This window comes from Orbicella franksi, chromosome 5, assembly GCF_964199315.1.
Source record: "Orbicella franksi chromosome 5, jaOrbFran1.1, whole genome shotgun sequence".
Lineage (NCBI taxonomy): Eukaryota > Metazoa > Cnidaria > Anthozoa > Scleractinia > Merulinidae > Orbicella > Orbicella franksi.
The window spans coordinates 30,455,635-30,470,948 of record NC_138149.1 but is presented as its reverse complement, the minus strand read 5'-3'; the positions used below and the strand labels follow the sequence as shown (position 1 = coordinate 30,470,948).

General features: G+C 40.2%; 1 protein-coding gene across 1 annotated transcript; it reads right to left on the bottom strand.

Moving 5' to 3' along the window:
• Nucleotides 1–1,247: 1,247 nt before the first annotated feature.
• Nucleotides 1,248–15,300, bottom strand: LOC145488087 (uncharacterized). Its single transcript, XM_081466869.1, has 17 exons — nt 14,958–15,300; nt 14,408–14,444; nt 14,027–14,077; nt 13,269–13,348; nt 13,002–13,106; nt 12,590–12,697; nt 11,671–11,716; nt 10,870–11,025; nt 9,171–9,326; nt 8,505–8,651; nt 7,686–7,850; nt 6,911–7,019; nt 5,932–5,987; nt 5,064–5,249; nt 4,786–4,855; nt 4,063–4,222; nt 1,248–3,006 (listed from the first exon to the last, which is right to left on the bottom strand). Exons 1-17 carry the CDS (start codon nt 15,084–15,086, stop codon nt 2,869–2,871), a joined length of 1,899 nt encoding a protein of 632 aa, XP_081322995.1. The 5' UTR covers nt 15,087–15,300; the 3' UTR covers nt 1,248–2,868.
• Nucleotides 15,301–15,314: the final 14 nt, after the last annotated feature.

The window sequence follows — 15,314 nt, the reverse complement described above, 5'->3', positions numbered from 1 at the left end:
CTTAGATGAAGAAGATATTACCAGAACTAGCAAGTCTGCGGGGGATAGAATTTAGATGAGTGTAATAAGGAACCATTTCTGTAATGCAGAAATTATTGTGGGCTTGCAATAAACGCTGGTTTGCTATAAAATTGAAGTTGTTGTCTAAGGGTGTTTTTTGTCATTTGAGTTAATAAGTTTGAGTCCCCGGCCTTGCTCATTGCAACATCGCAAAAATTACCGAGATGGTAACCGAACTAGCAATTAGCTAGTTAGTCGTCGTCGTCGTCTTCGCGTCGTCGTCGTCGTCGTCTTCGTCTTCGTCTTCGTCTTCGTCGTCCTCTTCGTCGTCCACTTAAAACTTAATGTGCACAGCAATTATATGTCCTTGCCAAATTTGACGTGCAACTCAAACCTTGCACTCTCCTACGTTTTAAGTTTGTTGCATGTGCGCGTTGAAAATTTCAGAACAGCCCCAGCTCCTGCCATCCTGCCTAACACACAGTTCTTGTTTCTGAAATGAAATCATTCAACTTAAGTAACTCCTTTTGAAATACTGCTTTACAATCAGTTTGTTCCTGGAAGAGGGAGGCCTCGAAACAATAGTTTACAAAGGCAACAAAACATTACCAAGGGATTACCAAAAGCTAGCTACGATGAAAAGATACATTAGGCGTAAAGACGTCCCTTAAATCTTTACAGGTTCTGGTGATACTCTTCCTTATAAAACGACTAAGTAAGTTCAGAGGGCCAACAACTAAGATAAACCAATGCGATTGCTCGATTGCCGGTCCAATATTCTCTAAGTATTGGACCGGGCGCTGTCCCGAACGATCCCGCACGATCATTCTTGAAGATTTTCCGGTTGTTATATATATGGCGTACGTTTCTGAAAGAACATTCTTTCACATACACTTTTCCCTTCCATTTGCTTCCAAAACAAATCAGATGTGAGTATATGCCTTGTGGGCTCTTAAACAGATATTACGCGCCTGAAGTTTGCGATCTTTTCCTGGTCCGTGATTCGTGGCATTTTTTCTAAACATTTTCAGTCGTGTATTAAATTGGCTGCTCGGGACCGTAATAGAAAAATAACGGAATTGTGTTTTTTTTTTCTTTTGTGCTGACCGAGCGCAGCGAGGTCCATACTCTCAAGACTTCGATATTCTCCCAGTACCGTCACCCGTGCTTGGTTAATAAGATATATCTATTCTCAAAGTACTTTATCGCAATATCAAACCAAACAAAAACAAGAAGCACACGATTGCGACAAGTAATAAAGATATAATTTTGAAAATCTTAGCTACCTAAAGCAATATTTAGAGAGTTTAAGAATGACATTTACAGCAGGCAGCAAACGGCAAAGATTACCTCTGAACTTGTGTTCTTTTCTTCTAATCCTTAACTAAATCACACAAAAATAGAAAAATGTCTTCTACTATTCACCGCAAATAAAAATATTTTCACTCTACTTTATAGACAGCTGAAGACAAACGGCAAAAGTTTCATCTTTGCCGTTCGCCGTTTGATGTAACGTCATGCTTAATTAGGGAGTTTAAGAAACCAGGACGCGACGCCGAGGACAGGGTAGTTTAAAAAATGATTTATATTTTACCTGCGAATCTCGCGGTACTATAAAGCCATTCTCCTTTGTTTCTTAGTGTCAAAACTATGACGAAACTGAATCTGGGACAAGGCAAAACATTTAAAATAAAAATTAAAAAAAAAAGCCGTCGTGGTTCACGTTCTCTAGACAACGTAGAATTTGGTCATTTCACGTTGTTGTTTTGCAGAGGACGGCAAAGAAATGTACCAAGAATTATAACGCACGTGCACAGCCATTGTTCTGCTCATTAAACCTTTTGTTTTAGCGACGTTCCCGTTCCCGTTGCCGTCGTGGTTTTCTTAAACTGCCTAATCTCTCTATTAACTAGTTATAATTTTAAAGCAATATCCCGCTCTTGGTTTAGCACCAAAGGGTGATCTTTTTTATTTACTTGTAATATAGATCCTAGGTTTTTTTAACTGTCATACAAAAAGGTGATTGCACATCTCGGGACATTTTCCTTTTGTTTTGTATTCTTTAGCTAAATTAAGGAATAACTATAGGATTACTGTTAACTAAATAAGTCCTCGCAACAGAATATCAAATCTCTTTACTTTTTCAGCCCGTTTTTTGCGATACAATCGGGAGAATATAGTTTTCAATTAAAACGTTTTACTTGGATAAAATCCATCATTTTCTTAACTTGCCTAAGCATTAAACTTTGCAATATAATATTTACTTTGTAATGGATATAGCTCAGAATTCACAAGAAACACTTTTCGACGGATGCTAATTCAATGTCAGCAAAAACTGAATAACCGAACAATGTTAAAAATAACCATGGAGTAAAAGTGTTTCGAAAACATGATCACTGTTTTTAATAGCATTATGTTGAATTTGTTTAATCATGGTTTGTTTGCGGTTAACCCATGTAGAATGGTTGTTGGGGATGGCTGTCGAAAGCAAACCCTTGTTTCTTTTGTCTTGTTGTTTCCCGAGTGTTTAAAGTTTGTGTTGACATGCTCTAATCAATCAAAGCCAACACGCTGTCGTTAAGTTTCTTCTAATCCGGAGGAAAGTGTACCTTGTATGGGACGGATCTAGGGGTGTTCGGGGGATTCGGTCGAACCCCCTAAATTAAAAAAAAAAAAAAAATTGAGACATTATAACACGCTGACTTGGCCTCTTTCCGAGGACCTCAATTTAAACATTTCCCGGCGGATGATGCCCCCGGACCCCCCAACAGGGGAACCCCTTCGGCGGTCCGTATCTCGAACCCCCTGCTCTGAAATCCTGTATCCGCCCCAGCGTGTCGCCTTTCTTGTCCAAAGTCAAGACTATCGTCACATCTCTTCTAGAAGAACGGAGTAACATTTGTCACAGACACGCCGAGGGATGCGGTATCCTGGCAGGGCAAGGATAGGAGTTCGCTTGGAGGTGCACGAAGTACAAAACACGCCTCCACATTTGCGGCAGTGGTGCTGTAGATTAAAAAAATAAATCTTACATATGTACTAGTTCCGCAACCCGTCTGAGTGGTATACCATGAAATATCACACGAGTCACTTGTATTTTCTCGATATACACACAAGCCTTTAGGTGAATGTGTATACTGAGAAAATACAAGTGATAAGTGGCATATTCCACGTGATCAGAAACTGGATCGAGAGTTCTCATTGGCTCAGCCATCGTGGGTCATGAACCATTATACCATGCTCTACAAATATGGTAAGCGTACGCGTGACTTCTTGGGGCGTTTTTGATTTTATTTTAGTCCAGTTTTCTAAATTTTGAGGGCGTTTTTGATAAAACAATTATTCTACTCGCGCTTGTTGGATGTGAGATGATTATAGCCAACTCATATCCAACACGCGCTCCTGGAACAATTGTTATGTGTAACAAGAGCAAGCGCATAGATATGCCATGATATATACCGTCGAGTATACAACGGTTTTTCTGTATTCTGATTGGCTGTATTTTCTATGGTATGGTATAAAAGCTAGTATTATCTAGTATACAAAACCTGTAAGTAAAACCTTTTCCAGTAAAACACGTTTAACCTAACTTTGGATACATCACGAGTTTAGAACGAGGGTACAAGAGAGAATATCATGAATCGGTCATGGATAACACAAGTGAATATATGAAAGATCATATATTTGAATTGCAGAGAAAGATGTAAAGACTTCAACGGGATTCCAAGCCATGACCTCTGCGATACCGGTGCAGAGCTCTGCAAACTGAGCTATCAAGCCAACTAGGAGCTGGTCACGTTCAACCCTGATTTTTTTTAGGCTTTAATTTCGCAGCTGCTTAAGCTGTACATATAACTACAATGATCATTCATGTCTTCACAATAAGTACATTCCTTTCACAAAATAGGAATAAACCACGTGAAGTAAAGGTATTACTGATATTCTCAGAAACTGTCGCTAGACCTGCTTTTATCTTGAAGTTCTTGTTTTGTTTAGTCCCGATACGTGTAACTGATAAGTTTACCTTAGCAGAAAATTCAAAAGCAATTTATATTACAGTACCTTTCTGTTCACCAGTGAAAACCTTGTCTTACAAGCCATACAGTTCTTGATCAAGTCATCAGATACCCAGGCCCTGGTGACAAGACAGGCTGTGTGCGTACTGCCGCACGCTACAGAGCGAACACGCTTGCCATCCATGTCCAGTTCACAGGGCAACGGCCTGGAATGAAAACACAACAGCAGTGAACTGCTTGCCACGGGAGGCGCAAAGGTGGGGGAAGTCGGGTGTCCCGTAAGCTGACACTCGAGAAACCTGAAAAATGTCCACTCACGAGAAATATCTGTCGTAGTTTAAAAAAATTTCTGTCACGAGAAGATGAAGGGAGAGAGAAAGACGTAATCCCACAGATAGACCTTGTTCCAAAGGTAATCCCTTTTGAGTTATTTTTAGACGTAGCTCTCGCTGTAACGCGACGAAGCGTGTTGCGTGGATGCTTTCGTGGAGGATGAAAATGCGCGTTGAGCTACTCGGGCTGTCCACGTGAGCAAAATCCACTTCACATGATTGGCCATTTCTATAACCTCCAGGGATTTCCAAAACCGGGAGTGATCTAAAAATAGCTTGACATTGGAAATAAGGCTTACATAGGAGATTTACACTATTACTCTTCATTCTCTCTTGCTACAGTTTGATTTGCTTCTAACCCACGTTTACTTGTTTCAGCCTAAAGATCACAGGTTTACTCTTATATTACAGTAAGATTGTCAAGGAGTCCAACTTACCTGTCTCTTGTATCACCATGACCTAAGCGGCCCGCTCTTCCCTTGCCCCAGATGAATACTTCTCCTGTTTCTGTAACAGAAAGACAGCAAAGGGCCTTGTAAGGAGTCACGGCGATTTGGAAGAGGGAGTCATCAACAGAGCTGGTCGCTCGTGAGAATAAAATCTCGTCAACAAACACCACCCAAAAGTCAGGCGTTGGTTTTAAAAGAGATTACGAATACAAAATTGAGGTGGTGCATATTTCCACTGCACCCTGGGGGCAAGACATATAACTGACCTGTGACAGCGGCTGTGTGAGAAGCACCACAGGACACTTGGACAGGTTTGGCAGCTCTTGAGTGAGCAGAGAGATGGATGCGTTTTGGAGCATTCAGCCTTAACACCGGGTCTTCTGACTTGCCTCGCTGGTTTATCCCGAGCTGGTTATCTGTGTTATCGCCCATCCCAAACAGCTTCCCCTTTTCTGAAACAATGATTAAGCGCCATGAATTCTGCCGTCAGAAATATTAACCTTGACGACAAGCGTTTGATAAGAAAAGAGCAGTCTTAAACTGAGTGTTGTACACTCTGAACAATGAAATCACAATAGCCAAACACAGTAAATGTAAACAACACAATGAACCAATGAGAAAGCAAAGCAAATAGACGTAACAAGCACCAAGCGCGGGAAAACACGATAGAACAAGCCGCGACTGACTATTCTTTTGCATCTGATTGGTTACGCAGAAGGCGCAAGTTTTTAAGCCAATCATAGCGCTTGGTAAGTAAACCTAATGAAAGTAATTCTGGTTTACTTGCGACACTCAATTGAAAATTGCTAAATTACATGTAATGCAGTTTAGTTTACGGTGAAATAATCAACGGAGTTAAAGTGCTAAGCAGAAGCGTCTTTCTGATCGATTCCAGGTGAAATTTGTCCATCAGCAACACCAAAGTGTAAACAAATAAAAGACAACCAGGACTGTGCCTTTTCCAGGATCATAAAGAAAAATTATTTTTCTTTTCTTCCCAAAAAATGTTCCACGAATACATCAATTCCTATCCTCCTATCTTATTTTGCGGATGTGAAATTTTGGTTTCGACTACCAGATTATGAAACACACCATACTGTGACAACATTACGAGTGACACGTGGTACAGCTTACTTGTTAAAAATACAGTGTGTTTATCCCCACAACTCACGTCAATGATGTGGTGACTTCTACAAAACACAAAACCATGACAATTAACATCAGTAAACAATTTTACAACCAGGACCTTGTTGTCCTAAAGCCAGTTAACGCTAACCCAGGATAAAAAGCGAACCGAAGTATTTATTCTTCCTGTACAAAAATGTTTTTCACTGCTCAATTTTTTTGCAGTTTGAGACTATTCAACTTCAAAACTGAATGGCAAACAATACAAACAGAAAACCTCACTGAAAAGTTACAAAACTGAAATCTAAATTCCCACTAGTCCATGGTTAGCTTAATTGGCTTTAAACAATTTGGCCCAGTAGTTTCCACGTTAGTCAGCCAGCCCCTAGAAAATCCCTTCACATCACAGTGTTGGAGTTTACCGCCACGCAACCTTCAAGGACAGAACGCAAACCTAAAATGAAGAGCCGGGAAAGTTCCAAGCAGCTGGTCTTTGCTTCATACACTTGACCTCTCAGATTGAAGGCTTCTAACGCTACGCTCGTTCAATTTTGACCTCGTTAAACTCAAAATTGTCTAAATTGAATTACGTTTTCACTCACTTGGCTAGACTGCAGGTAGTCTTTCTTTTGTTCGAAAATCCGTGAGGAAGAACTCGAAACAGACGAGGGTGCTACCTGCGGCTCGCGGCTTCGCATGTCACGCTCGCACGCTCGCACGCTCGCGACCGCTCACTTGCGTTGAGTTCTTCTTTGCGTTCTTCCCCACGAAATTTCCAGCAAAAGAGAGACTACTCGCAGTCTATCACGTGGCCAGCAGTCATGCAAATTTTTCATTGGAACAAAACAAATTTCTTACATAAGAAAAGCGTTCAACGTCCATAAGATTGGTTTGGTATACGAACCAGACCGCCGTTTCATTGCTGTGATGTCATACGAGAACACGCTATAGATTATATAGGCCGTGGAGGTTTTAGTGATGGGGTTACCTGAGATCTGAAGATATCTGAATCGGATTGGACGAAAAGCTTATATTTTCCATTCCTAATTGTCCAGAGCTGTTGTCACCCCACATCCAAAGCAAACCATGCCCACTATCTATGAAACAAAATTTTAATAGGTTGAAGACAAAGCTATCTATACCAGGAATTACTAAGAACGGGTTATTCGTTGTATGGGTTACAAGTGCTTAACAATTCGCCAGTACCCAATTTTATTATTGTTATTATGGCTAGCTACCCGGGCGGGCAAGACGGCGCGATCTTGCCCCTCGGGATTACCCGCTGTGTCCCGCAAGAAAACAGTGTTTATTTTTCCATTTAATAAATCCTCTATTGACCAAGCTTGTTCGGTCAAGATGGCTGGATATTGGCCAGTAGGCTAGCACTTCTTCCGAAGAATTTATGATCGAGGAGGGTGTCGTTAAAATGTACGGGCAGATTAGAAAACATCGAAGGACACATCATGAGCCCCTCAAGTAGTATCAACAACGCTTACGGAATCATTTGGTTCAAACCAGTAGGAAACATCAGTTTAAATATCACAATTATAAGTCAGGCCACAAGATCTCTGGGAGAGAATTTCCATCTAACAATATTAAACTTCTGGCCCCAAACTAAAACTTTCCTGGGTAGGTCTTAAAAAAAGGCCATCACTAGAATCTTCGGCCGTAAAGCATTTCGAATTCACGCGATTCAGCAAGTGTTTCTCAGCCTCTACAAGGAGATACACTTTTGTGACAACGCTTACATGCACCTGACTAACCAGATATCGCAGCACTGTGATGTGTCCCGCACGCCACAAAAGAGATGTGGTAGCTTTCTAGTTCCTGTGAGTGAACAGGCTCGTAACTCATCGAAGGTCCTTTGACACCCAGTTGACCAAACTCGTTGTCTCCAAAAGCGAAGCACTGGCCGTTCTTGGTGCAAACTGTAGATTGACAATAATTATAAACACACCCATATTACTAGTGTTACATACGAATTAAATTGCGGCCGTTTCGCCCGACAGCCGATTCACCCGATGCCATTTCGCGCGCACTGATAGTCGGCTAGTCCAGACTCTTACGGTAGCTCCGTGGTCAATGGATTAAAAAACGAGAAATAAACGCCTTTTCGCGCGTTTTTGTTTCGTTATGTCCACATTGTTGTCTCTTTTGCACAGTCAACGAAAGAAAAATTTTAAGTACATCTTGCTTTGAACTTTCAGTCCGGGCGAACTGACATCGGGGGAACTGGCTCTCGGGCGAAACGCCTGGTTACCTTACATACATAGCCGATGGTTTTCTCGATTGACCGGGGAATATTGGCCTCTTTCCACTCTTTCTCTGCCCATGTTTTTGTTTATCAGATATCTAATTTGCAAATTTATGTCCTTAAGTATCTCAGTATTTACGCGCTTGTGCTCCCTGTTCAACAAGACTAGCAATTAAAACTACTCAGAATGTGACAGTGTAACTTGGAACATGTATTTTTGTTTCATGCCATGAATGTATATCCTTCAGAACCCACTCTACAACCTCTCTCCCACTGAGAGCACTGTAAGTACTTTAGGAACTAATCTTTTAGTCACTGATAAGTTTACCTAGTGTATGGTTGCGTCCACATGCAACATGCGCCACTCTGTGCTCCTCAAGGCCTTCAACAAATCTCGGCAGTATTTCCTTTCTCGAGAAACTCTCGTATCCAAGTCTCGGACCTCCCTTGCCCCAGGTGTATAACTCTCCTGTGACTACAGACAGACAGAAACAAATTTAAGGCGAAATGGATTTTGTGGAATGTTATTGAGTTGAGAGAATACTAAATCCAATGGAAGATGAATAAACAGCAAACCCTAGTGATAATTACTCCTTTACGAGGAATTTGCAAACGGAGGTTTCACCCTGAAAACGCCTCAGTCAATTGTTTTCTGTCCACACTATACGCCGGAGGAATTTAAAAACGCAACAGTTGCAAGCCATTTTGTATTTATGCTCGAGGAAAACTCGGTCAGGGAAATCACACTGATTATTGTGACGCCGGCGTTTTCGAAAAGCTCCGTTTTCAAAATATTTTCCGTCCACACGACGACGATAAGCCGGCGTTTTCAAATTCCTCCGGCGTAGTGACGACGCCTCCTAAGTTTATCTACCATTTAACAGATCACAGCTCAATTAACATGCAACTGAACTCCAATCAATGTTATAATGCTTTTCAGATTCACATATTAGCCCATCTGTGTTACAGTAAAAAGATATCTTTATTATATTACCACAAACAGCAGCCGAATGGAACTCATGACAGGCTATTTTTGTCACTTTCATGTCCTTTAATGCAGCAACTCTGAGCGGGGTCGCTCTGTCCCGCAAGTGTCCTTGACCAAGTTTTCCACCATACCCTGAACCCCACGAGTAAACTTCACCTTCCTCTGAAGAACAAAGAAGATTAAAGGGTTAGCTAGCCGGTAATTGAAAAAGCAAAAAAACAAAACAAAACAAAACAAAACAAAACAAACAAACAAAAAACAGACAAAAACAAACAAGAAAACATTAAACAGGGTCTGGAAGGGGTCGTGCATGATCCGTGAATTTGAGTGCGTAGCTCGGACGAACAGATACGTGAATTTCAGCCGTGATTCGGGGAATTTCTATTGGCCGTTTCTCGAATTATATTGCAAGCTGTGTAAGTTGTGGTAAGTATTAGTATTGCAAGTGGCGTTAGTAATCCTATTGCAGTGTAAGTAGTTTAAGTGTAAGTATTGTCAGCGACATGAGTTATCGTATTGTACTGCAAGTAGTGTAAGTATAAGTATTGCAAGTAGCATACCGTAAATCCTCGAATTTCCCAAAAATCCCAAATCGTGGCCTGACATGATCATTTTCTTAATACATCATCTGGCGTAAACAACAACATAAGCTGTTTATCGACATAAAAAGCTGATCCTGAAGTTTAAATCGCGGCGCCGTTAGTACCCTGGCGTGTTCAACGTTTTTACTAAACGTGTTCACAAACTGAAACAATGCAAATATAATGCTACATGACGAAAACTATACATCCTTTGCTGTCTCAGTACTCGTCCACAAAATGGGGGAAGGGGAGGGGGGCGCTTATTCGAGGGGGGGGGGCGCTTATTTTAAATTTTGGCCGATAGGAAGGGCGATTATTCGAAGGGGGCGCTTGTTCGAGGGGGGCGCTAATTCGAGGATTTACGGTAAATGATCGTATTGTATTGCAAGTAATATAATAAGTAGTCTGTGTAAGTCTTAGTACAGTGTTGCGCATTGTAGGTTAAAATTAGCGGCAGAAGTAGTCATATCGAAAAAGAATAAAAAGAATAATTAAGAAGTATTGTGAGTAGAGTACTTAAATGTAAATGATCCGTCACGAAAATAGAGCTTTTCCCAAAAAACCCTTCAAACCGGAGGAATTTGAAAACGCTGGCCAAATGCTTTTTAGTGTGGACAGAGAACATTTTGAAAACAAAGCTTTTTGAAAACGATGACGTTACCACAATCATGATCTTTCTCTGACCCAGTTTACTCAAACACAAATCGAATATGACCGCTGATTGATGCGTTTTCAAATATCTCGGGCGCAGTGTGGACGGAAAACATTCGATCCGTTTTCAGAGTGAAACCTCCGTTTTCAAATTCCTCCGGCATGGTACGTACGGTGCCTTAGTAGAAAAAAGTAGCAATTACCAGTCGATGGCAAGTACTGTGCACCCTCGATCACAGCGATAGCACTATGTTGTCTTTTCTTTTTGTCGCCCCAGAACATGACAAAGTTGATAACTAGCTGAGTCTTAAGGAGAAGTGCAATATTCCAATATGCAAAGAGAGGCAAAAGTCGTCTCCACGATTTCAAAATGCATTTACCAAAATTTACTGAATTATGCAGTCATTGTAGTGTTAACAGCTTTTACTCTGGAGATTTAGTTTGGTGTAGTTTTAAGGTGGAAATTTACTCACTTGTTGCAACAATGGTGTGAGTGACCCCACATGCCACTTTAACAATGTCTTTTGAAATTAGTGCCTCTACTACTTTAGGGACACTCTCTTCACCATTTTCACCATGCCCCAGCATTCCAGTGGTACCATCTCCCCACGTGTATAAGTCACAAGCGTCTGAAATCAAATAAACAAAGGACTGATTCACTCAATTCTATCTACAATTGATGTGTTCTGCAAACTATTGACAACTACAGCAGGGATGGCGAGCAGAGACACTGCTAACAAAAATGTGGCCCGGGTTTGAATCTGGCCTGGTGCCATATGTGAGTTGAGTTTGTTGTTGGTTCCTGCCTTGATCTGGGAATTTTTCTCCAGTTTTCCTCCCTCCACAAAAACCAACATTTCCAAATTCCAATTCGACCAGGATGGAGAGCCCGCATGAAAACCAGCCAAGGCTGATGCAGCTTCCTCTCTAAATACTGCAATATATTTATTTTATTTGTTTATCATGCAGCTGTAAAGGGTCAAAGGCCTCAGAGACACACAACTTTTTTTTTTATAAAACAGAACTTTTTCGATTTTATCTTATCGAATCAACCCAAAGAGGTGACTCCTGGATTAATGAATCATTTTTGAACTTTGGCAAAGAAATTAAAAATCCTTTTTACGCATTTTAGAGATTTTGATTTCTAAAGGAAATGCACCTTAAGTTATTGATGGGAGCACCCATGACATCATAGTCAATTAAATTTAATGAGAGTTGTAATGATGGCCTGTACAGGCTCTATGTGTTAAAATCAGTAACATACTACAAGGTACCTTCACTGAGTGGTTTTCCATCAGGACCAAGTAGATGCAAAGGAATCTGTAGAATCAATCAATCAGAAACATATTAACTCTGGTCAACAATTCATTTCATAATATTTCAAGAGGAGACTCGTATATTAAAATGTCCGGGATGCTTGTTGTCTCACTAAGGGGTATAAATCAAAGATTCTTGTCTCACTTAGGGTGTTAATGGTAAAACACATTTTTTTAGCTGTCAAAGTATCAGTTCTTGTAGGTTGCAACCAAAAACGTATTTAATGAAAGAAACACTCTTATTTCCTCTTTTAGGCTTGATTTCCACCAATCTCTCAGGTCCAGTCTACTAATGCAGGCTCCTTTCCTGAACAGTGGCTGGCACAGTCTATTCGGTCTATTCCTTTTTAAGTGATATCTTTTAGGGGTGAAATAAAGCTTGAACCACACCCAGATTGGTCTCCATTAGGGTTTGATTCAAATTACCCAACAAGCGTTCCCAACATTTTCATATGGGAGTTCCTCAAGGAGACAAACCTCTCACCTGCTCTTCTGTGACCCACATTTATTTAAATCTACATGTAGTACTAGTGAAATTCAGCACCAGAATAAGCAGTGAATTGAAGCAATGAGTGGAATGCTCTGCTTATGAACTACACAAATTTAAACATCATTTGATTGTAGCTTCAATGAAGGAGACCCCACCCCCCTCAAAAAGAACCAATCTGTTGACTTGGAGAAGAGTGAGGAAGATGAAAAAATGCAAAATATGCCACCAAAACAAGGCCAAATAAATTCTGAGGAAAGTGGAAACTGACATTTTCCATTATCAGCGCACCCACAGGTACCAGGAGAAACAACAACGACACTGACGACCAGGATGATGAATTATATGACTGTGTAACATACTATGTTATCAATAACTGTTAATACACACCTCTTCTGGTCCTTGTGCAAGCTGGTTGTCTGTTTCATCTTGCTCATGCTTTCCACTTTCATATAACTCATCAACAGCCTTTCTGTCATTGAATCCACTCATCAGGGCCTTTACAAAAACAAAACACCTTAGTTTTGAAATTAGCAAAGTGAAGTCTGCACTCTAGCTTGGTGGCCCTTAAGGCTGGCAGTCACCTTGAATTTCTGTGGCATGATAGGATCCCCCTCCCCCAGTATTTAATTCACTGCTACCCACATGACTTATAGAAAGTGTCTTGCCTAAGAATTCAACTCAACGATGACCCTTAGTCAGGGCTCGAGTAGGGACCACTTGATCCAGAGTTCGGCAAATTAGTCACTGGCTAGGTGGCTAGCTCCTCTTCCCTGTCCAATACAATCGCACGGTCAAATACCTGTAAACCTGACGTCCATACTTCAAACTGTTTCTTGTCAAAACAGGCAATATCCAGTGTCTGTAAACTTCTGCCAATCTTGTAAACCACAGAGAAAGACATGGACTAAAACAAAAAGAATTTTTTTTGTTTCTGTTTAGTAATTACTAATCATAATTTTAATTATATTCTTTACATTTTATGTCTACATGACATGTATGTATATTCAGTATTTACATGTAACAATTATGAATCCATGAATTCAAAGTCAATGAATATTTTGCATACCTCCCTCTGTGGTACAGGGTAATTCTGAAATACTTTTGTCGTCTGTCCTTTAATTATTTCAGTCATTTGGGCAATTAAAACTAGACCAGAAGGAACAAAAAGACAAGGTTGGCTCTATGAAACATTTTCTGGACTGCTCACAGTTCACCGGAAAATGCAATTCACCAAGAGCTACAAATTTCCAGAAAATGAAACTGCCCATTATGCTATAGTACAAATCTACATGGCCAGATTACTCATGATGCGATATCCTCTTGTTGGTGATTTAATATTTATTCTCAATATACCAGTCTGCTTGCCAGCGTGTTTCATATGAAATTACAGAGAAATCAGATGTCGGTTGCTTTTGGAAATGAAACATTTCATTTAAAAGCTATGAAATATTCAGCCTAGAATCGTATAGCTCAGAGAATTCTTGCACCCTGATTGGTTACCTAGGCAACGTATTCAGTGTGAAATTGCGACTCTTGAAAGCGAGGCACCTTAAATATTGCAACATTCACACAACCTGTGTAAATGAAACAGGGTTTTCTTTCGCCTAAAAAGAAGGCTATGTGATTCAAGGAAAACTCATAACCTGACTTGTTAATTCCACGGTAAATTTCACTTGAAAAACCGGTAGCGTACTCATGGCTTCATGTGCTATCGTTTTTTTGCGAGAAAGTTAACAAGCAATTAACCAGTCAGGTAATGAATTTTCTTCCATAAAAGGGTAACAAAAACAAGCAGGCCACAAATTCAAAGATGTAGTTGATTACCAGACTTCTCTCCTGCTTTCCTTGGAGATCCCCACTGTACATGAGAGAGATCTGCAGCAAAAGATATCAGACTGTCACTTCATCAGGAAGGAATATCCCAAGTTAAATTATCTGGGAGAGATCCTGAAGATTAAAGCGATCATGTGGAAAAAAAACCCCTATAGAATCCTGATTCCTACAGGTTGCTATTTACGATCCTTGAATGATTGAACAGGCTCCAAGAAAATATTTTCACCAGGGTGAGTAGGTAATGCATGTATAGGTATCTGATTAAACTGGAAGCGAGAAAACATGCACATATCATCACATATATTTACTAGCTGCTTTTAATAAAAACAAAATCAGCAATCAGTTTCAAAGCATTCTTTAAATTCATCTTACCTCTAGATAATATAAATTTCTTGATTTGAGGAGTTCCCTGATGAAACAAGAAGAAAAAATAGTGATATATTTCATATCATTTGTACCACATCAGTGAAAGATTGCTAAAAAGATGGATGGAAGAAAGGTGAGGGGGTAGCCAAGAAGGGGACACTTAACCCCTGAATATCTCCCCTAGATTGGCCTCTACAGTAAAATAAGGTTAGTGTACACACTTGAACTGCGGTTATCACGGGAATATATGAACTCAATTAATTGACCTCATTCCCAATGTGTGGTTTCACAGCTCAGTTGGTAGAGCATCGCATCGGTATCGCGGAGGTCACGGGTTCGAATCCTGTTGAAGCCCTGATATTTTTCAGGCTTCTTCTTTCCAATTGCTTAAATTGGAAAATTTACTGCATGATCATTCCTCACTTTCATCTATAACCGCAGTTCAAATATGAATTATTTCATATATACTTCACATCAAGACATAAGCTTAATATATAAAAAGCAACATATTAATATAATCCAAACTAGGTGTATAAATATGTCTATATATACTTACATGCCGTTTTACTTTGAGCATAACACAACCCTTTGTCATTTTAAATACAGAGAAGATAGAGGATTCCGCAGGTGACATCGGAGGTCGAGTATTTGGCGAATCTGTAGCTTCAGGGTTCAAACTTGACATATTGAGAGTAAAGCTGAAACTGTCCCAGTTGCAATATTGAGCCGAACAATCCAGGAACCAAAGGAACTAAAGAAGATCTCAAATTCAAATATCAATCACATTCTGTTCCATACAGTTTAAAAATAAATTTTTATGCGAGTATGAAGGCACAGACGGCGAGTTTTTCCCGAGGGTCTTCCGCCATTTTGGAATTCCTCCAGACATGCAATGCAATCTGGGAAGAAAATA

Bases quoted from the DNA above. Each gene is read 5' to 3' on its own strand.
- LOC145488087 (XM_081466869.1), bottom strand. From the start codon at position 15,086: ATGTCAAGTTTGAACCCTGAAGCTACAGATTCGCCAAATACTCGACCT. The intron at 13,349-14,026 runs GTAATCAACTAC...CTTCTGGTCTAG, and splicing joins GAAAGCAGGAGAGAAGTCTG to TTTTAATTGCCCAAATGACT. The intron at 5,250-5,931 runs GTAAGCTGTACC...TCATTGTTTCAG, and splicing joins ACACACTGTATTTTTAACAA to AAAAGGGGAAGCTGTTTGGG.